Raw genomic sequence first — 23,011 nt, 5'->3', positions numbered from 1 at the left:
CTTCCTTGCAAAATGTGTGTGCGTGTATGTGTGTTTGACAGGGTGTGTGTGTGCATGTGTGTGTTTATGTTGGAATGCATATATTGAAGGGGGAGGGGTGTGTGTACTAAGGGGGGTGCAGTTAAAATTGGCGAGTAGGGCACTAAGGGGACATCTCCTGATTACTCACAGTGATGTCCCCTCACCCTCCCCACCAAGGGGCCCTAAATGTCTAAGGTGCGGTTAAAATTGGCGGGTAGGGTGCTAGGAGGACATCTGCTGCTTGCTGGCAGTGATGTCCAAGCACCCCCCCTACCAAGGACCCTACATGTCTAAGGTGCAAATAAAACCGAAAGAGGGGGGGCCCACTCCATACGGCAACCATAGGAGGGGGGCCACTGCCAAGTAGCTCCCCCCCAAGGTGCATCGCAGGCTAGACCCCCCACCCCCTCACCCTAATATGAGGTTATATGAGGAAGGGGGTAAGTTGGGGACAGCTGGTAGACTGTCCCCCGGTGGTCAAACAGCTGTCACCCAGCCCCCCCCCCCAGCAAACGGGCCAGGCCCACCCAGCCTAGGGGCCCCATCCCCGGAGGCGCCGACACCCCAGGCCCGGCACCATCCACCCCACACAGAGAGAGAGGAGCCAGAAAGCGTCGCCCCCCCCCGGAGCAAGCCCAGGCCCCCACCCCCATTTTTTGCCGGCATACAGCCCACCTCTAAGGTTGGTTATGACTGAAGGTCCTGTCACACTTCCGCTACGTATTATTTGCACATATCGCACGGATGAAAATTGATCATACGTGAATATACGTGGAAAAAGTGAGAACAGTTATAGTTCTTTTCACATATGTATCAGGACGAATCAATCGTAGTAGGAGTACGAATAAACCACACAGAGAACAAGTATATCAACGTAGAACATGAAACGTGCAAGATTGTTGCGCTGTTAGTGATTGAAACTTCAATTACCTAATTTTAACATGATATCTGCGCCGTATACCCGATATAAAAGTTATACATCATTGTTACATCGATTAAAAGTCCGTCAGACATACGTGGAACGGTCGTAGAAAGCCACAAATTTGCGTGTGCACCTCACAAAAATCACGCACAACTGTAAAAAATTCACGTAATTGCATTCGAACTACGTTAAATACGCATGAACTGTGCAATTCTCAACCAACCAAAAACTTTGAAGAGCTAAAAAAACAAATTCACATAAAGACCCATCAGCCAAAACCCTTGACGGACATTGCTGCACAGAACGCAAGGAACACTTGTGAATATATCATGAATGTATCACGAAAGACCAAACTTTCATACTTGTAAAATGCACAAAACATACTGTACATAGCGGCTATGCCTTAAGGCTTTAGCCTTCATCTATCACATCTGTATTTGAAAGAAACCTAAAGAAAAGCTTTGAGTGTTGTGCAAGTGGGAGTAGGGAGATAAGTACACCTGTAAGAATCCCTTTAACAGGACTGAAGTACTTCTAGCGGAGGGTTTTCTTGTACTTCCACATAAATTTCAGGTTTACTGGATATCCAGAATAAACGATAAAAACCAACTGCTGCGTTCATATTTTGGTTTGTATCCCATGTGTTCTTCCAAAAGACTTAAGTTCATACGTCTATATACATGTTGGAGCCATGGTGACTTAGTACATTTGCCTGGAGGGTTGCTGTGTATGTAACTAGACCAGCAGGACTGAACCTGAGGTTTTCCCTCCACACACCAATTAAGGCACCCTTGAGCAGGGCCCTTGGCTCTTATAGTTTTAGTAGAGCTACCAAGTAGCCACAAGTGGATCTGTGGCTTAAAAAGTAATTGAAAAAAAAATAGAAGTTGTAGTTTCTCTCTCATCATCCTAAGCTGTTAAATCCACTTTTTGAATGTTCTGAAGGGTCTGTTTGATTTTGTTTGCTTTGAAGTGGAGCCAAAAGAAATCCAGTGTCGCAGAACCTTTGATTCAAATTTGTGGAACCCAGCCAAAGACCAGTTGTGGCTGCGATGTTGGTCGCTCGGGGCGGCCGTGAAACCGGCTTTGGACTGGGGCAGAACTCACCCTCCCGGCGGGGAGGAGTCAGCCGCGGGTCACCAGAAGGAATGTCGACAGGCTCAAGTGTTGGCTGAAATGATTTTCAAACATTCCTTAAACTGGATCTGGACTTCACACCCCCTGGATCAGACCACAGTTTTTTTTTTAGTATCTTCGGGAGAACTTTTTTTCCAGAAAACGGAACATTAAAGATGAAATAATTTACCCTATTATAATAATCAGTGGCATGGAAGCAGCTGACATGTCTTCAGCACATGATCCAATGAGTGATCTTCAGCCTCCATCTTCTAATCTGAGGGCATCTGAGCAGCTTCAGCCATGATGGAGCTCCTTTACGTCCCCTTCGCTCTTAATGTCAAGGCCTCGTTTATCTGCTCTTGTCGGGCGAAGGAGCGCCGCTGTTTCCAAACACCGCATTTATTACAAGACGGGTCTGTTTGCTCAACAACAGGTGACGTCCCTCAGGTGGACGGGGAAGTGGGCGGAGAGTGTGTCAGTCAAACAGACAGACAGACAGACTGGGGTAAATTGATAAGCACATTCTCCTAAATGAGATTAGACTGAAGGAAGCTGTGCTCTGTTGTGAGGCTAATGGGATTACAGCTCCTGCTCCATATGTGCACGTCGTCAACCCTTAGAGTGGAGAGGCGCCCGCTCGGCGCTCCCAAAACTGCAAAATCAAGTCCTGCAGGAGAACCCTCTTCTGGAGATGGATGCTCTAAAATGTTCCTTCCTGACTCTTTGAGCGTTAAATCTGAAATTTCAGACAGGACCGGTACTTATGGTACCGGAACACATATTACTTTGTGTTCCTGCTGTTAATTACTAATAATAATAATTGATACTTTATTTATCCCACAATGGGGAAATTCTTCTCCGCATTTTGACCCATAAGAATAACAACAACAAAAAACGTGTTTAATTATGAAACACACTTAAGTGTGGGCATTATTACTATTTTCTGCTTATTTTCTAAAAAAGAACAGTGCACCATATATTCCCTTTATGCTTATTGATGTTAAAACAATAACACGCTACCCAATGTTTGGTTGGGTTTTATTATGAGTGTACGCACGCGGCTAACATGTAGCCGTGTCGGACTCTGTTTTTTTTTTTACACGTTACGAACAAGGTTGGCAGTTAGCATAGTCAAAGTAATGTTTGTTTTAGCTGTATCGGTCTGTTAACGCGTTAAAAACAAGGTTGGAGTTACAGGTATTGTGATTAAGCTAACGTAGATAATGTGTAGCGGTGTCGGACTGTATTTTGTTTTTTTACATGTTAACAACCAGATTGGGTGTTTGCCTAGTAACAGTAGCATTTGTTTTAGCGGTATCAGTCTGTTTTGTTTTTATTTTTTAAAAACAAGGTTGAGAGTTACAGGAATTGTGAATATACTAACGCGGCTAATGTGTAGAGGTATCGGAATATCATGGACCTATGACCTATTATTGTTAGTCTTTCTCTATTAGGGGTGGGTTAATAACCAGTTTTTTTTGCTAGTTTTTATTGAAAAATTTACAACTTTAGTAACTATTATCCATTTTACACCTGAATGGATTATATCCATCGTTTCTTCCACTTTTAAATGCTTTGATGTATTTGTAGGAACTCTCTTTTTGAGCTGAACCACTGACTCTATATGAGAAGCGGACAGGGTCCATGTGATGTCAACCACAGAAAATGACCTATATCCTTTTACCGCAATACGCCATGTTGGAGCCAGATGTCAAATAGTTTCTATGGAAACCACTTTCATCAATCAGTAGTGAGCTTGTTGGAAGGTCACACCCCTACCACTTGAAGTCTATCAAAGGCTTTGAAGGAATGTTGTGAGACCACAAACTTTTATTGAGGTATCTGATTGGTCAGTTTATAACTTGAATAATTTGTGCTACCGCCAAAATATCCTTAAAAAATGGGGATTATGTTAAAGCTGTTATGTTAAAGCTGAGTACCAGCTATGGAATTATGGCTTCTTGAAGCCAGCAAGTACTTTCTGTTTGGATTGAGAGGGGGGGGTTACACAGTCCAGTTCTCATATACAATGATCCGGACCTGCAGCAGATCTCATCAGAACGCGGTGTGCAGCAGAGTACCTGATGGAAGCCCAGGTAGTCCTGAATGGTGTGGGAGCAGAAGAATATGATGCCTTCAGCCGTCACCACCAAGACAAAGCCGTTGAGAGCCTGCAAGGAGCAAACATGGAGATCCATCATGTTAAAGAAAAGAAGATCTTTTTTTTTTGGTTACTCCTAAAGCCCTGTTTTAGGCAGATAAGTTAGTATTTCATCTCAACCAATACTTCCAAAATACTATCCATCTTTATGGAACAAAGCTCTCTGATTCAGAAGGAAAGAAATGGGACATCTGGAAAAGAAAGATGCAAACAATAGGAAGCAAGGATGAGAGCCCCCCCAGGCAGAAAACGAGTGAACGTCAGGTCAGAGAGGAACCTACTAGGAAGAGGATGACTAACACCTCCGTCACCGCTCCTACTCGTCTTGGTTGGAGCCCCGGGGGCTCCGGGAGGAGGTGATGACACAGTTTCACAACACGGCGTAGAGCCAGCAAACGCCCACACCTTGGTGGTGGGGAGGAGGACGAGGAGGAGGTCTCAGCAACGGAGCTCTCTTTATCGGATCGGACGCGTGCGCTGGCACAGTCATCCTCGCATCCTCGTTTAGTCGTGCTGAGGATCCACCACGTCGTGGCAGGAGGTCACGGCGCTCCAACCATGCCTCTGAGCTGAGAAGAATCAGCTGCATCGTCTACACATGAACGTCATGATGATAGCGAGGAGTTTGCACTGATACTCGGATTTACTTCTTTCCTTTCGGGTTGACTTGGATTTGGCGTCCTCGGAAATCAGGAACTTTGTCTAACATTGTCCTCTAAATTACTAAACCCTTAGTTACAGAGGTGGAAATGGGCAAAAAATAGGGCAAATCTCTTCAAGGCACGCAGTATCAAGGTCGTAGAGTAGACCGTTCAATGGAGAGCGAATATTGTAAAAACTTTTCTCTACGGGCATGCTGTAGGCGACAGGTTGTAGCGAACGCTTAACCCTTATGCTATCCTATGGGGTCCAGATGCCCCGTTTCTTACATTGACGTGTTCTTCCTACCATGACAAAGGTGGATAAAGGTGGAAAGATTTCATGTAATCCATGGACACCAGTGAAGATCACAAATCATTGAAGAAAAAAGGTTCAGAGCACTGTCTAGTGGGTCTAGATGATGTTAAAGTGCCTTGGATAGCACAAGGGTTAAACAACAGAAAAGGGCAAAGCGCAAGTGATGTACAAATGTTATCATTTTTTTAAACCCCTTCAAATCCTGCAGACCGTGCAAGGAGCCTGCTGTTTACGTGATAATTGAGCCTGACTAATAAGCTGCGTTCATTCAAAACGTCCAGAGTTTGAGTCTACACTGTGATGAAGAATTCGTCACATTCGTCAACCATGAACACATTTTTGGAAAAGCGCCCAGTAGTGAATTTGACGCGTTGAAAGAGAGGCAGGCGGCCGACGCAAAATTTTTGGACGAATCGCGTTGGCTGCAAATGCAGCATAAAAGAATTTCACCTCCACAGTCCAGGCGCCAGCACTCACACCTTACTAACAACTAGGGTTTGGTGGAAAGCCACTGGATTACAGCATCAGCTGTGCAACATCCATACTTTGTGTACTTTAGGATTAATTTACCAAACTCGAGACAATTGAATGTTCCATTTTCATGACGTTTCTAAAGGGAACTGCAAGACACACCTGCGCTCCTCTTAAGATGCGGCGGCTGCTCTCTATGACCCTCCACGGCCCCGGGTCTACCCCACTCAAGGGTGCATGTGACTAAGGTTTTAAGGAAGAACAGCAGAATCGAAAAAAGATTCCCAAAAACACCAACAAAATCCTGCCTGGTTACATCCAAAAACCTCTAAGGGCATATTCAGACTGGGAAAATCATTCAGTCTGGACCGAGACTGCTTAATTTGGTCCTGATCGGGTCCTGAACCTTGCGTTTGGTCTGTATTCAGACTCCTGTCAAGCAGACTTTCCTGTTCCAGACTATAGCTTGTAAACAAAACCATGTGACTACAAATCTTCTGCAGAACCTCCCAGCAAAAGATTCTAGTTTAGCGACTTGATGAATCAGAGTGATGCGTACAACGCTCTGAAAAAAGGCCGACATGGTTGTGATCAGCGTTACTAGTTTACTTCCGCTTGACGTGGCTGCAACGGTGTAGAGCAGATTGATATGTAAACAAAGTACCTTTGCCACATTAAAACAACTTTCCCTTTATTCTGTCATGCTGCCTGATCATCACACTTTGTTTCTGGAAAAAAACAGTGTCCCACCCCCCACCCTTTATTTTTGAAGCACCATTCAGGCTCCTGAACCTTTTAAAATTACTGGAGAAGTTACATTAAGTTGAAAATAAACAGCATTTTATTTCCCCAATAGAAACGTATTGGTTAAGACACATGCATTTTTTTAGTTTTTTCTTATACTGAAATGTAGTTTGTTGTGGATATCAGACAACGTTGACTGTCCCCTCTATATTTTTAGTTACCAAAATAAAAGCACCATGAATTTGCTTTGGTAAAAGCCACTTATATCTGAGATACAGTTTCAGTGCTCAACAGTGTGATCATTAAATAAACTGAATTTGACCATTTTATTACAATAGAATACATAATGAAATTCAGGTAGAGTTTTTTCAAAGTCATCTTAAAAAAAAAAAAGAAAGAAAATATGTTACGGTAAAATATCGGGATACGTATCGTATCGCCAGACTCTTGCCAATACACAACCCTACTCAGTCTGATTGGAAACGAACTGAGACCAACTCCAAAGATGGGTCAGCGGTTCCTGGTCCCAGACCAGGGTCTGACTGGGTGTATTATAGGGTTGGGCGGTGTTCCTTAAATTGGCAGTTGACGATGCTTACAGTAAAACATCGGGATTGACGACGATATCTTGGGGGGGAGGGGTATTTTAAATTTTTCGTTATTATATCCATTATTATTCGTATTTTTACTTTTTTTATTTTATTTTCCAACCGATGACTCATCCGCGATGAAAAAATAATGTCCAGTATAAACTGAGGGAAGTGACTTTACCAAAAGTAATAAACAAAAAAAGCACTGACCACACGGAGTAAAAATTAAAATGATGAGCGAACAGGCGCTTTATAACCATAACATTAATAAAAGCACGTTTAGAAGATCGTCTCATATATTACCGAGCTACCAGATACCTATGTATGTGGCACCTTGGCTTGTTTACAGCAGAACTAATTTCTTCTTCCGGTATTTCAAACACTACTGCGCATGTGCGAATGATTTATTCCGACCGAAAGTGTGACCATGTGAACATTTGTTAAAATCGGAAAAAGTATTTCTGGGCCCATTTACACGGATGAATTCTAATCCGACCATTTATCCGATCAAGATATTTTGCACATGTAACCGCGGCTTATGGTGTCGACTCGCAGCGTGGCGGGGGCGTGGCATCACGATGGTGTCTCTCCATCGTGATGTCAGTCAGCCTACATCGGGACATCGGTATTAAGACTAAAAATTTGCTCTGGATTATCGGGGGAAACGAACTCTTGTTCACTTTAAGGAAACCAAATGTGTCCAGTCTGAACACACTGTGTGGATAAATTATGTGGATACATTTTGGAGTTAGCTAGATCTAGAATGCTGCTCCTCGTGTTCTGTCTGGAGAGCCAAAGACAAACCACTGCGCCCCAATCCTTGCTATTCTTTAGTTCATTTTAAGATTCTTCTATTTGTTTTCCCGTAGCTCTTTGAGTTTTTTTCCCATTCACCCCAGTTCGATGCCTCTGATCACAATCAGCTTCTCCTGGATTTACAGAGTTCTCAGTCTGTTCTGAGCATTTGACAAACATCCTCATCGTCCATTAAAAAAAAATCTTCTTAAGAGCCATTTGAGAAAGAATGAGAATCTACTACAATGTTTTATTTTACCTTTTGACTTTTTCAATATTTTCTTATGCTATACATTTTACTTTTTAATCGTTTTATCCGTGCGTTGCTGTTTGATGTTTGGAGTTTTGACCGCGGCCATTACTGGATTAAAGATGCAAAGGTTTCATTTAAAACGTTGAAAAATCCATTTCAGGTTACATTCCTTCAGGATTAAAGGCAGATAAATGTAAAGCACATAGACGTCCGACAAAAACACAGTGACCGTGACGACAATTGTGGAGTTCAAACGGGGAACGAGTATTCAGGTCAGGTTTTGTAAGGGAATGCAAAAACCAAACCAGACGATATTAAACAGAATCCATCAGGCAGATTAGGATTAGAGATTATAGATTTAAACACTGGAAAGATGCTTCAGGCCGCAAAACATGACCCCACCCACAACACATAAATGCACACAGATCCAGTGTGCAGAGTAGCACACAGGCTGAGTGTAAATGTTTGTGTGTGTGTGATGGATGAGATAAGGACTCAGAGTTATGTGGAGTTTATTTCGAACGTTTTATTTTTTTTTTCCTGCAGGAAGAGGAAACTCGGACAGGAAGGAGGCTCTGCTTCCGCCTTTCACCTGTCGTGTTCTTCATGGCTGTATTATTGCCGCTTTGCAAACACACAATCATGTACGTTTTACAACGCAAGCACATACTTTCAAGCGCTTTCATTGGCATTGGTCACGCCATCAATAATTCACGCCTTCACCGGGTCTGTATAATTCATGGCTCGCCGTCTGAAATGGAACGGAGCAGTCGAGGGCGGGAGAGGCCGCCGGTTGTCAGGTCGAGTAGGTTAGGTACCTAACGAATACATACCAGGTCTCTGAGACCACCCACAGGGCTCTGATTAGTAGAAACAGGGCTTATTAACTGGCGTTTGCTACGCCCACTTCAGGAGTACTCCAAAAATAGGCGGGACAAACAGTTTTGTTGGGTCCACCTGCCACAAAAAATAAAAAAACATGTCCCTTATTTTAAAAAAACTGGTGATATGCGAAAATGCCCCTCCCCCGCATCCCCTATAAAACCAGCCTCTAGTGGTTTTTTAGGTACTCCAACATTTTTTATCTTTCAATACAGAAAAAAGGGTATAAAATGGGACAGGCTTACCGATAAGAGTTTCCTCCGCCCAATTTGGTAATATTCCAAAAATAGGCGGGACAAACCATCAATTAAAAAAAAAAAACAATTAAACAAGCCCCTTATGTATGCGAGAATTTCTGAACAGTTAATTAAAAGTAATTTCTCCCAACAGGTTTGATGAACAGAAAAGGCAGTTTTTGACCCAAACAGGCTGTAAAAACATTTGTTTTTGATATAAAGTTTCATTTTTTAACATGAGAGTCGTTAGCAAAACGCCCCCATTTGAGTTAATTAATTAATTCAGATTTTTTTTTAAATAAGAGCTTTGTAGGGGGATGGGCTTATTAACTGGAGTTTGTTCATCCCAAAACTACAACTACCACCAATTTACAGATAAGAAAAGCCACGCCCCTATTTATGCGGAATTTCTGGAACATTGAATTAGATTAAAAATCCTCCCTACAGTGTTCAAAATTAGAAAATTTCGACACCAGGATGTAAAAAGCTTTGGTTTTGCTGTAAAACTGGACTTTTCAACACGAAAGTACATTAAAAAATGACTTGAAACCAGCCTTTAGTGGTCATTTGAGGTACTACAACAATTTAAACTTTAAAACTTTTAATTTCGAATTAGAACTTAATTTTTTACTTTGAATATGTAGGTAATACCGTCTCTATGATGAAGCAGCCACGTAAACATCAGAAGCGTCCGGATGTTAAAGAGGTAATGGAGGAAAACGTCTAAATAGAAACCAGAGACCTAAGATGCTCGTTTTTCTTCTTAAACAGTTTTCTTTTTAGGGTCACTCACCTGCAGCAGCAGCTCGCCCTCGGGGATTTGACCGTCTGCGGCCGCTGCTGCCTTAAAGCCCCCGTCCTGTTGGGTGACGCCATTAGGGGGCTGGTCCTTCAGCGCCACTGCAAAAAACAAGAAAGGACTCCTGAAATTGAGTCACCAAGATGGAGCTTCGATGACAGTAAAGGAAAATGTTCATTTAATAAAGCCCAGAGGGAGCAGTAAATCTATATCTAATTTCATCTCAAACATGGAGAAAAAGCCATGAAATGAAAATTTAAAGTCACATCTCTGAATCAGTGTTTCCGGTCAAAACACAATCATGTAAACTAATGATCGCTTCTGATGCGCCGCCAGACGTTTGTGCGCCGCTGAGCCGCCCAGCGCAAACACAGAGCAGAGAGGACGCGGGCCATCAATAATTGAGAGGCTGGCGGGCGCAGGGAGAACTTAGCGGCCTGACGTCAGCGGCGGCAGCAACAGCCCGAGGCGGCCGTGAGCGGGAGTGGAAGAGACGTGTTGGCACAACTTAGAGTGAGGAAGGAACAACAACATCCCATAAAACCTTCACAACAGAGGGGAACACAAGCACGGAGGAGAACACATGAGTGCGAGGAGCCAATCAGACGCCTGTGTGTTTCTCTGTTAGCCTCATTCATTAAACACAAAAGGAAGAAGCTGCATCTGAGCCTCAGATCTGCATCTGATCTGCATGTAGAAGCTCAGAGATTCACGATGCTAGCTTTAAAACATCTCAGGTTCTCCTCGAGACGAAACAGGTGTCCATTGATGAGACAGCAGCAAAAATCCACTGACCAATCTATCCATGGATCCATCTGTCCAAGAATCCACGATAAAAACAGCCGACTTCTTCATAAAAGTGACATGGTGCTGCTCCTCAGAAACTAATTATCCAAGGACCCTTCCATCTATTCGTCCATCCATCCATTGATGTATCTATATACCCATCCATCCATTAATCTATTCACACATCTATCCAAGGATTTTATCCATCCATTGACTCATTCATCCATCAATGGATCCATCCATCAATTCATCCATTAATCCATCCTTCCAAAGACTGTATCCATACTTTGAATCATCCATCCATCTATGAATCCATCCATTTATCCATGTATCTATCTACCTATCCAACCATCCATCCATCCATTAATGTATTAATCCATCTACCCATGGATCCACCTATTTATCTACCCATGGATCCATCTATTCATCTACCCATGGATCCACCTATTTATCTACCCATGGATCCATCCATCGAAGGATTCTATCCATCCATGGATTCATACATCGTCAAAGGATCCCTCCATTTATCATTGTTCCATTGGGTGGCTGTGGTAGACCTCTGATTGAAAGTTTTCAGGTTTAGTACCCGCCTTGCCTGCCCACAAGTCAAAGTGTCCTTGGGCATGATGATGAACCCCACATTGCTCCTAGTAATTATAGGTTGGCGCACGTGTACAGCAGCGCAGCTGTCATCTTTGTGTGTGTGCATGGGCGAATGGGACTGTGACTGTAAAGTGCTTCACCATTTACCATCCATCCAATCTGTCATGGATCTATTCATCCATCCATGGATTCCTGCTAAATGAATAGGAAGAAATGGCAGCAACCCTGGTAAACAAGTTTATGTCTGTCCATGGATGGATGGGTGGTTCTTGAGAAGCATCATCTTTTAAAGTCTAGGAAGGATGCAGCTGCTTTCACCCAGACATGGATATTGAAGTATAACTGGACCTTTTTGGAAAAACAAAACAGCTTTCATCAATGTTTTGTTTAGAGAGGAACAGCAAGAACAGGAAAGCTCCAGACACGTCTAAATATGTCCTGATTTTATTCTCTGTGGGTGCACACCTGTACGTTGCATCTGGGACACACGCTTGCAGCAGTACCTCATCATGAGCACCTGAGAGTTCACCTCCACCACACACTTAGATGAGGAAACCAACCGACAGCGGTAAGTCTGTCCTGGGGGACGACAACACACATCGCCCGTGCAATCCTGCTGCTCATCCACCCACCAGCCTGACATATTCACAGGGGGGGGGACTGAGATGAATTTTTCAGAGCTTTAGAAGGGGCTGCAGCGAAAGAGCATTGTCTGCAAACTGTGGCGTGTTTGTGTGCGCATCGCTTCAAGATGTCCCTTTGAAATATTCATGGCGGCCTTTAAAATAAAACCCCCAAATATGAAGCAGGCACATATAAAAACTGCAAGGCCAGTGGTGAAAGTCCCAGCTTTTAGATGATAGAGGAAACTCTGTGATTTGGTCTGAAGGTGGTCTTGCAGAAGGGGATGGCTCTCGGCAACCATACAGGTTTTTGTGCCTCTGAGCCTCCTTGATGTGTGCAGCGATTTTCAGTTCTTTAACCTACAGTAACATTTCTAATTATCCTTAGCAACCAGTGTTTCTTTGCTCTGTGTGCGTCTCTAAACACAGTGTCACACAGCCACTATGTGCAGTTGGCGCATTTTCCACATACGAAATTTCAGTCTTTTGAGATACATAAGTGGTGATAATTCGTGTGTTTTTTTCTTTGGTCATTCGTTGATGTGCTCAGTTGTCCGTCGAAGGTTTCGGCCGACGAGTCTTTACGTGAATTTGTTTTTTTTAAATGTTCAAAATTTTTGGTCGGTTGAAAATTACGTAGTTTACTCTTATTTAACGTAGTTTATACTGAATTTTTACGTGAATTGTGCTATTGTGCGTTATTTTTGCAAGATGCATACGGAATTTTGTGTCTTCCCACGACTGTTCCATGTATTTCTATGCATGTACCACCCATGTATAACTTTTATTTTGCGTATACGGCGCACACATTACGTTAAAATTACGTAATTGATGCAAGAATGACTAATGAATTGCATATAAATATATATATAAATGACGCACCGTTCATGTTCTATGTTGATTTACGTGTTCTTTGCATGGTTTATTCGTACCTCTTCCGTTGTTTTTTAACATGGTTCATTAGTGATACATCTGGGAAAATCTTCTCTTACACTTTTCAATGTACGTATGGGTTATAAAGAAATCCAAAAAATGACATTTAACAGCCCTTTGAGTCAGGGTTGCTACAGTCCTCAAATGCTGGTTTTAGAAGGGAGCTTTTTCTCATTACCTTTTGAGTTAAAAAGTCAAACAATACACTCGAAACAATTGTTTGTATAGCTTCATTCAACAAAAACAATCTTTGTGACTTGATTTCTATTAATTACGTCAGGTTTACCAGATGCTTTGGTTTCATTGACGCTCCAATTCGTCCTTCATTTGGATTGTGTATTTACTATTGGCAGATCCATGGACTCATTTTCTCCGTACGCAGTCCCACCCACTCTCCCACTTACAAAATCGTGTTTCACAAGTCCTATGAGTTACATCAGAGATTAGCGGTTCGTTGTATGTAAGTCTATGGTTGCAGAGCTGCTGGGGTGGTGTTTTGCAGAGTCATTTGGTCCAGTGGTCCCCAACCTTTTTCCGGCCACGGACCCTGGTTTAAACTTTATTTGTACTCTAGATCTTGTATAGGAACCATTAAAAAGTGATACAGATTTTCCCGTAACGCATAACTATCAAAGTGGAGGCTGAAAAAAATCGGACGCCAAGTTCAGCCTCATGCGACTTTTTCAGGCGCGACAGATACATATGGAAAAAAAAATTGCATTTTTGAAATATAATAACCAACGTGAATGCCCCATATGAACAACTTTATTAGCAGCATCTTTGTAACAATAGACAGCCGGTTGCTGAGTATCATACATTCTTGTTGTGTGTGGGAAATGACAAATGGAAGCAACAGGGGAACACTGCTTTTGCAAGCTCGCTACGCTAACGCCATTGAAAATGTACGAACTTTATAACAAACAAATTTGCCCAGGCAAAAGGTCAATGAAACTTAACCTGGTAGAGCTTGAGTGACATTTAGTCAAGATCGCTCAAACAAAAGATTTCTTTTCCAATATGTGCAAAAATGTGAAAATTGCTACAGTTGATTATTTCAAGCTGCCAAGCTGTAGGTCGTTTGGCAATCCATAATAGTTTTAAAACCTCCTCTAGATATCCCCGACAAGTGTGTTTTGGTTTTTGTTACTTGATTTTGACCCATAACAAATCCTGTTTTGACTGTACCACAGACTGTTACAGGTCTGCGGCACGGGGTTGGACAAATGCTTTGGTTGCTCTTCTCTTGCAGGTTAAAATCACCTTTTTCCAGTGACCTGGTTTAAACACCAGGAAGGTTTCTGTTACCGGGGAAATCGGGTTACTCGGCCGCACGCGTTTAAGCGACCACATCCGATGAAAAGTTTATGTAAACACGCATATATGTGCTCACCTGTTCAAAACTCTTGCAAGCTACGCAAGCTTTTAAGATCATTTTTGCGCGTTGACAGTTAAATGACTTGACGTGACCAATCAGGGACTCTGATTTGGCAGTGACATATCAACGGCGTCCCTTTTAATTCACGGAAGTGCCAACCGTATTAAAATTGTTAAAGGTGGAGACATTCATAATTGCAATTTTTGCGCGGATGGAATTCTATGACACCACGCCTTTCATCTGTCGGAATCAAGAGGTGTGGAAGAAAAATGCCTGGAGCAAGATTCGCGAGATTTGTACCACTTTGACATTTCACACCAAGTACATAGCAACGGGTAGCTATGAAAACGCTGCTCAGGAAAGTGCGTTAAGCACATTCTAGAACGCGCGTCACAACCTCAGTTTGAACGTAGCATGAGAATTAAACATCCTTTCTCTCAAAAGGGACATGTAGCATCCCACTACTGGCCGATATGGATAACATTTTTCGTAGTATCTGCAAGTCAATGTGGACCAGATCAGATTTCTGTGCCAAGGAAGTCAGGGGCGTAAACAGCTTTGAATGATTCTAAATGAAATGACAGAGCTGCTGAATTACATAAACAAACACTAATCTGCTTTAAGGGTTTCTGAGACCCATGTAGACTCACACACACAATCTTTAATCCCAATTGGGAATCCGGCAACCCCCTCCCCCTCCTGATTTTAAGATCAGCTTTCAGTTCGGCGAATATGCTAAATTTCACAAAAACGTTAAAAAAACCCGAACATCCCCATTCCAAACGCGCTGTCCCGACCTCCACCTTCATCCATCTCACAGATGAGTCCATCGACCTAAATATGCCAGCCCACACAGATGATGTGACCCCCCCCCCCCCAGCAGTGCTTTCCACTTATGGACTCGTCTGTGACTGCGGCTTGTGTTGTGATTTGATGCGTAATCTCTCCAAGCTTGTATCATGTCGCAGCGCTGATGTTTTCTGTTTTACACAAGAGATTGGATTCTACTTTGTCCAATCTGCACCCCCCAACTCCCTTCTATCTGCAAAAATAAAAGTGGATTATCCCCACCCCCACCCACCCAAGTTTGAGCCTCTTTCATCTCCATGGACTCTGAACTGCATCTGTGTCTGTCTGAGGGGTTTTGGGGTCGACTCATGGCCACGGGCTGAAAGAGCGGACCTGTGCGCCGTTTGTGCCGAACGAAGATGTTACGATAAGAGCGGGTCACGCAGAGTTCAGGCACTTAGACGGAGACGGGCGTGCTGGCCTGGCTGGGAGCAAAAAGGGGAGGGTATGTGATCCATTAGAAAAAAGAAAAAAAAAATCCAGTGAAAGACCCACTTTTTCTACCACAAAGCTAACCTAACAGAAAAGATGTAGAGCGCTGTTTTCTCGTCCTGCACGCTTTAAAGGTTTTTCTGGCTGAGCAGATCCTAAAGGCTGTTTGTTGTTTTTGGACCGTCGCACAATCTGTTTGTAACGGTAAATCTGCTAACACATTCAAGGCTGCCAAACGTGCACACACGCACCCGTTTGACTATCTTAATGGGAACTCTGCTCCTTCGTCGACCCTAAACTCTCCACCTGGACTCTAAACCTTTACCTCCAGTCCATTCAAACATTAAAATGCGGTCTAGGCCCCTAAGCACAACCCAGAATGATCTGGATCCAGCCTTATAGACTCGTTCTGGTCCCCACGGGTACATTAAAACAGGTCCACACGCAGACCTACTTAACCAAAATCCATCTGCTCTGCCGGTAAGCCTGCTAACTCCTCCTCAAAGCCGATCTGCTGCACCTCGCTCCTCTTAAACAGAGTCTGTAAGGCACAGAGGCCACCGACGGGTGCAGTGATTTCCACACTTTCACACACATTTGTGTGTGAAACCATTGGTTGTATAAGAATACTGGACCGAGTGAATGTAACGTCACTCACAGAAAAAGATTTACTGACAGTGCCAACTAAATGTTTGTACTTTCCACACTGTAAGGCGCAATTCATTTGTTTTAAAATAACGACAGTGTACCTTATACGGGGATTCATTCCGGTTTTGTTTAGTGATGCTGACTTGATTTCGGGTGTTATAGTGAATACGCTAACACGGCTAACATGTAGCAATGTCGGACTGTGTTTTTTGTATTTTGTAAATGGTAAATGGCTTAGAGTTATATAGTGCTATTCTAGCTTCTTCGAAGGCCCAAAGCACTTTACAGTCACAGGCCCATTCACCCATTCACCCTCACATTCACACACTGGTGGCGGCTCCGCTGCCAAACACTGGCGCCAACCTCCCACCAGAGGCAAGGTGGGGTTCAGTGTCTTGGCAAAGGACACTTCGAAACATGGGCGTGCAAGGTGGGAATCAAACCTGCAATCTTATAATTGACCGCCCTACCACTGCACCACTGCGGCCCGTATTTTCTTACTAACAAGGTTAGAAGTTAGCTTACTCACCGTAATGTTTGTTTTAGCAGGATCAGTCTGCTTTATTATGTGTTGCAAACCAGGTTGGGAGATACGGGATTGTGAATACGCTAACACTAACACTAACGTCAGACAACAGACCCAAACAGACCGCTTCTACCCCTCTGGCCTTCCTTCCGTCCTTCCTGCATGTCATCTACAGGTCTCCTCTGATGCGTGAAAAGCCTCGTGAGGAACTCTGGGCTTTAAACACCAACGTTCACAACACCTCCTAATGTGCTAAAAATGTTCCACTTTCAAATGGACATCAACTCTGCTAGAGACTTCATGAAGATTGATGCTGTGAACTGCAGGGCTGAAAGCCTTGTTAAAGGATTAGCATCATATAGCAAAGGTATCCACCTGAGAAGAAGCTCTTGGTGCGGAGGTAGCTGACGCTAAGCCTTAGGATGGAAAGTTTGTCCAGGCTGGAGATGACGTCCTCGGGAAAGGGCAGCAAGCTGGCAAGCCGGTCCAGCTCAGAGTTGAGGCGGTCACGGTGCCGTTTGGACGGGTTGGACTTTGCGCCTTCGGCAGGTGGAGGTTTGGCCCTGGAGATAAAGGACAAGGAGTATCTTAGGAAAAAACGCTTAGACCACAAACACAGACGGGCGGCCTCACATCGGCGATTTTATACAAGACTGACTGGTCCATTTGAAACTTATGTCATACTTCCGGCACATTAAGCGAGAAAAAGAAGTCAGAGAAAACTGCCTTTACAGTAATTAGAACTTGCTTGTAACACGCTACATGTTAGCCAGGGTAGAAGCGTTAGCGTTAGCACATTCTCAAAACCTGTAACTCCCAACCTTGTTTACAATACGTAAAAAAACATCCATCTATCTTCTTCCACTTATCCGAGACCGGGTGGTGGGGGCAGCAGCGTAAGCAAAGATCCCCAGACTTCCCTCTCCCCGGCCACTTCCTCCAACTCCTCTGGGGGGATCTCGAGGTGGTTCCAGGCAAGCCGAGAGATGCAGTCTCTCCAGCAAAGTCTGTCTTCCCCAGTGCCTCCATCCAGTGGGCATCCGCACTAGATGTCCAACTCAACTGGAAGAGAAGTGGTTGTATTCCAAGCTCTCTGCGGGTGATCTCTAAGGGAGGGCTCAGCCACCCCAGGGAGGAAGTTCATTTCAGTCGCTTGTATTGGGGACCTTGAATACAAGCGAGGTCATGACCCAGAGATCATGACCATAGGTGAGGATTGGAACAAAGATTGACTGGTAAATTGAGAGCTTTGCTTTCTGGCTCAGCTCTCTCGACACCAAAACGAACCGGTACAGCAACCGCATAACGGGGGACACCGCTCCGATCCTTCTGTCGATCTCACGCTCTGAACAGGAACCCAACAAATTTCAACTCCTATACCTGGAGGAGGAACACTCCACCCACCCAGAGAGGTGAAAATTCCTTTCACCAGTCAAGGACCATGGCCCTCATACTTAGAGACAGAAATGAAGTCTGGAATGGGCTGGACACCTTCACAAGGGCTCCACCCAATAAACAACGTAAAAAAAATGGTCATTCGATATTTTTGATGGGATTTTAGCTTCTTGGCAACCAGTGGGTAATTGCTGTTTGGTACGCCAGTCCAGGTCTCATATACAGTCGAAGATATATGTGGGTTTATTTCAACTATGTGATCACATGTTGGGGCTTTTACAGGTCATTGGGACACGCCTTCCATATGTTTGTTTTGATTGATTTATATATGATTAATATATTTATATTTATATATATATATATATATATATATTGTCAGGACCATAAATATTTGGACAGAGACGCATTCTTTCTAATTTAGTTTCTGTACATTACTACAGTGAATTTTAAATAAAACAACTCAGATGGCATTGAAGTGCAGACTTTCAGATTTATTCCATGGGTTGAACAAAAAGATTGCATAAAAATGTGAAAAACTAAAGCATTTTTTAAACACAATCCCTTCATTTCATGGACTCGTAAGTCATTGGACAAATGAAATAACTGAATAAAATGGTCATTACTAATATTTGGTTGAAAACCCTTTGTTGGCAATGACAGCCTGAAGTCTTGAACTCATGGACATCACCAGATGCTGGGTTTTCTCCTTCTGAATGCTCTGCCCGGCCTTTACTGCAGCAGCTTTCAGTTGCTGTTTGTTTGTGGGCCTTTCTGTCTGAAGTTTGGTCTACAACAAGTGAAATGCATGTTCAATTGGGTTAAGATCAGGTGACTGACTTGGCCATTCAAGAATATTCCACTTCTTTGCTTTAATAAACTCCTGAGTTGCTTTGGCTGAATGTTTTGGGTTGTTGTCCATCTGTATAATGAAACGTCGTCCAATCAGTTTGGCTGCATTCACCTGGATCTGCGCAGACAGTATGTCTCTGAACACCTCAGAATTCATTGGGCTGCTTCTGTCCTGTGTCACGTCATCAATAAACACTAGTCTCCCACTAGCAGTGCCACTAGCAGCCATGCACGCCCAGACCATCACACAGACTCCACCGTGTTTTACTGATGATGTATTGTGCTTTGGATCAGGAGCTTCTCCACGCCTTCTCCATTCTTTTCTCTTGCCATCATTCTGGTAGAGGTTGATTTTGGTTTCATCTGTACAAAGAATGTGCTGGCTTTTCTAGATGTTTTTTAGCAAAGTCCAATCTAGCCTTCCTATTCTTGAGGCTTATGAGTGGCTTGCATCTTGCAGTGTACCCTCTGTATCTACTTGCATGCAGTCTTCTTTTTATGGTAGACTTGGATATTGATATGCCTACCTCCTGGAGAGTGTTGTTCACTTGGTTTGCTGTTGTGAACGGGTTCCTCTTCACCATGGAAATGATTCTGCCATCATCCACCACTGTTGTCTTCTGTGGACGTCCAGGTTTTTTTGCGTTGCTGAGTTCACCAGTGCTTTCTTTCTTTCTCAGGATGTACCTCACTGTTGATTTTGCCACTCCTAATATTGTAGCAATTTCTTGCATGATTTTTTTCTGTTTTCTCAGCTTAATGATGGCTCCTTTTACCTGCATGGAGAGCTCCTTTGACCACACATTGTCTGTTTACAGCTAAATCTTCAAAATGCAAGCACGAGTCCTCTAATCAACTCCAGGCCTTTTATCTGCTTCACTCATAATGACATAACAAGGGAATTGCCCACACCTGCCCATGCAATAGCATGGAAGTCAATTGTCCAATTACTTACGAGCCCATGAAATGAAGGGATTGTGTTTAAAAAATGCTTTAGTTTTTCACATTTTTATGCAATCTTTTTGTTCAACCCATGGAATAAAAGCTGAAAGTCTGCACTTCAATGGCATCTGAGTGGTTTTATTTAAAATTCACTGTGGTAATGTACAGAAACTAAATTAGAAAGAATGTGTCTCTGTCCAAATATTTATGGTCCTTACTGTGAATAGTATAAAACTTTAAATATAGAAGAGGATTATTTTAAATTTAAGGTGTTTTTATATATATTTTAATTTCACTAGTACAATCTCTCTATTGGCTTCTCCCATCAAGGGTCGCCACAGCGAAACAACCACTCTTTCGAGGATGAGTCACATGGTTAACTTGGCAATGTTTTACGCCGGATGCCCTTCCTGACGCAACCCTCTCAATTTAAACGGGCTTGGGACCGGCACAGCAGCGGAGAAGGGAAAAGGGAGCAGCCCGGATTCGAACCCTGGTCTCACGGACGGAAGGCGCCGCAAACCAGCACGAGCTCAACTGGCTCCCATACTTTCACTAGTTCAATAATATCATTTAATCCTGATTTTAAAATAAAATCTCTCTAGAAAGGACCTTTAATCTACTTTACGTCTAAAATGTGTTTTGCATAAATTAGTAACCACAAAAAACTAATAAAAATGACCTAAATGTTTAAGTAAGAAAACCCAAATCCAAATGGAAAAACAAAAATATCCAAACAAGTCCAATAAAATTCCTTCTTTCAAATGTTTTCAGAAGCGGGGGACCATTTTTAAATCCGGTGCCCCCCGGGCCCACCAAGTCGCGGTTCCGTCCCTGGAGAGCTGAACATTAATTACCAGATGCGCTTCCTTCGGTCGCCTACAGGAGGCCCCGTTGACGAGCGCAGCTCTAAATCCGACCAAAGCTTTAATCCCATGTTTACAAACTGTCTGCCGGTGCTAAACGGGGAGGATTTAAGAGTGTAACTAATACGATTTGTGCGTCCAGAATTAGCGTCAGCAGTCAGCTGCTCTTTACCGACAAACGCTCCGCAGACTTACCCTTTCTGCGCAGGTTTTCGGCGTTTGCGCCCGGCGTACATGCTGCTGTGCTGGCCGTCAGTCAACGGTCACGGGGGGGGAAAGCCGGGAATTTCACCGACAACGGTCCCACAGAGAACGGGGGGACGCGGAGCATCACTCTCTTGATCCTTATCTCTATTCCTCCTCAGCGCCTCGCGGGAAACTTCAGTCAGACCAGGGCTAATGTTGAAAACCCCGCGCGGGATAAAATAAGAAGTTAAGCTAGGACACTTATGTTAAAAACCCCGCGCGGGATAAAAAATATATATATATAAAATAAAAAGAAAGAAGTTAAGCTATTATAGTAGTGTCCACGACGGGAGAATAGAAATAAAACGGGAGGACCAAAGTACAGCAGCCACCCCCCCACCCCGGAGGTTGTCCGGTCCACCGGCGCTCCGTTAGTCCAGACCCCGCCGGTGCGAGTTCCGGCGGCAGACCTCCGAGCTTGAGACCCCCCCTCCCCACACCCTCAGGAGACGAAAGTTCCGCCGAAATTAAAACGGCGAACAACCGAGAAGGAGGGGGGGGGCTAAAAAGCAAAACAAGCCGGTAGGTCGGTCCTCCCCTCCTCTGCGCTCCCCGCAGCTCTCCTACTCCTCGCTAAGACCAGCGCGCGCGCGCTCCCAGTGCACTGATTCGACATCGCGCGCCCGCGCGCGCAGCGGGTCAAAGGTGACGTCAGGAAAAAAAAAATAAGAACGGACGATGTTACAAGTAAAGATTTGGGATAAATTGTGTCAAATATCGGAAAAATGTTCTAAAAATCAAAAAGTTTACAAAAAAGATCCAACACTTTTGTTATTTAAAAATATATATTTTTTTAAAAACAAACCAAATTAGCCAAATTTGCGACTAATGCAACAACACTATAAAAAAGGAACAAGCTAATCTAGCATAAAAATAATTTGTCAAAAAAGCTCCAATTACATCAATTAAAAAAATACAATTACATTTTTATAATAATGACCTTTGATATAATAAACAATGATAGAACACATGCCAAACATTGTTTCTTCTATAGGCCAACTGCACTTCTCTAAAAACAACATTTCATGGCTTGGCAAAAAAAAAAAAAAAATCAAATGAAACAAATAGATCAACTGAAACCTATGATAAGAAAATCACACCAACAGATTATCTATAAAGTTCTTGTAAAAGAGATATTTGATCCCAAATCATGAATTTTATTTTAACGAAATTTCACTGAAGTGCTTCTATACATTTTTTAAACCTGCACATGAAATTTTTCTTAGATGAAGAAATGTCTTTATTTACCAAAAAAATAATAGTAACATTTTTTTTAATAGTATTTTCTGCACTGTGAAGCAAACTTAAAAGTATTATTATATAATAAAAACAACAGTGCGCCTTATTTATAATCTGGAGAACCTTACAAATGGAAATGTTTGGTTGGGAGTTAGCATAGACACAGTGATGTTTGCTTTAGCAGCATCAGTCTGTTTTTTTTTTTTTTACTTATTCCAAACGAGGTCGGGAGTCACGGGTATGAAAATACGGTAATGCAACTAACACGTCTAGCATGTTATGAGCAAGGCCTAGAGTTCCTGTTAAAGCCTCTGTATCACAAGAACAGGCAGACGGCTGGATCCAAATGCAGCATTAGCTTAGCTAAAAGTCCACAAAGCTTAATCGGTCAGGCAGGCAGGAGTCAATAACAGGCATAAGATCATCAGAGGAGAGACAAGATACTCAGAATCCAGGCGAGGGTCAGGGCACGCAGCAGGCAGAGTCAGAGAAGATCAGGTCCAAATATAACACTCAGTACGCACGGCAGTGTGGCACAAACAATACTTCGCACTGAGTGTGGCTCAGTGCAGTGCTTATGTAGACTATGATAGATTGAGTGATTGAGAGTCAGGTGTGTGGCATCCAGGAAGTGCACACTGGGGTTGCTGGGAGATGAAGTGAATTCAGTACTCTGGAGACTGCTCCCGCTGGTGACCAGAGGGGGAGACAGAACTCTGACTTCTGACAGACAGTCTGACTTATTTCTG

The 23,011-nt window shown here is 43.2% G+C and overlaps 1 protein-coding gene across 1 annotated transcript in view; it reads right to left on the bottom strand.

Moving 5' to 3' along the window:
* ahr (aryl hydrocarbon receptor) overlaps positions 1 to 21,447 on the bottom strand; it is a 38,282-nt gene extending 16,835 nt beyond the window's left edge. The window contains 4 exon segments of the mRNA NM_001104678.1: positions 4,144 to 4,233; positions 9,945 to 10,051; positions 17,101 to 17,288; positions 20,973 to 21,447. Of these exon segments, the coding sequence (NP_001098148.1) occupies positions 4,144 to 4,233; positions 9,945 to 10,051; positions 17,101 to 17,288; positions 20,973 to 21,013 (426 nt within the window). The 5' untranslated portion in view covers positions 21,014 to 21,447.
* Positions 21,448 to 23,011: the final 1,564 nt, after the last annotated feature.

This window comes from Oryzias latipes, chromosome 2, assembly GCF_002234675.1.
Source record: "Oryzias latipes chromosome 2, ASM223467v1".
Classification (NCBI taxonomy): Eukaryota; Metazoa; Chordata; class Actinopteri; order Beloniformes; family Adrianichthyidae; genus Oryzias; species Oryzias latipes.
Note: the sequence above shows the minus strand (reverse complement) of the source record. Positions and strands in the feature narration are given on the sequence as shown.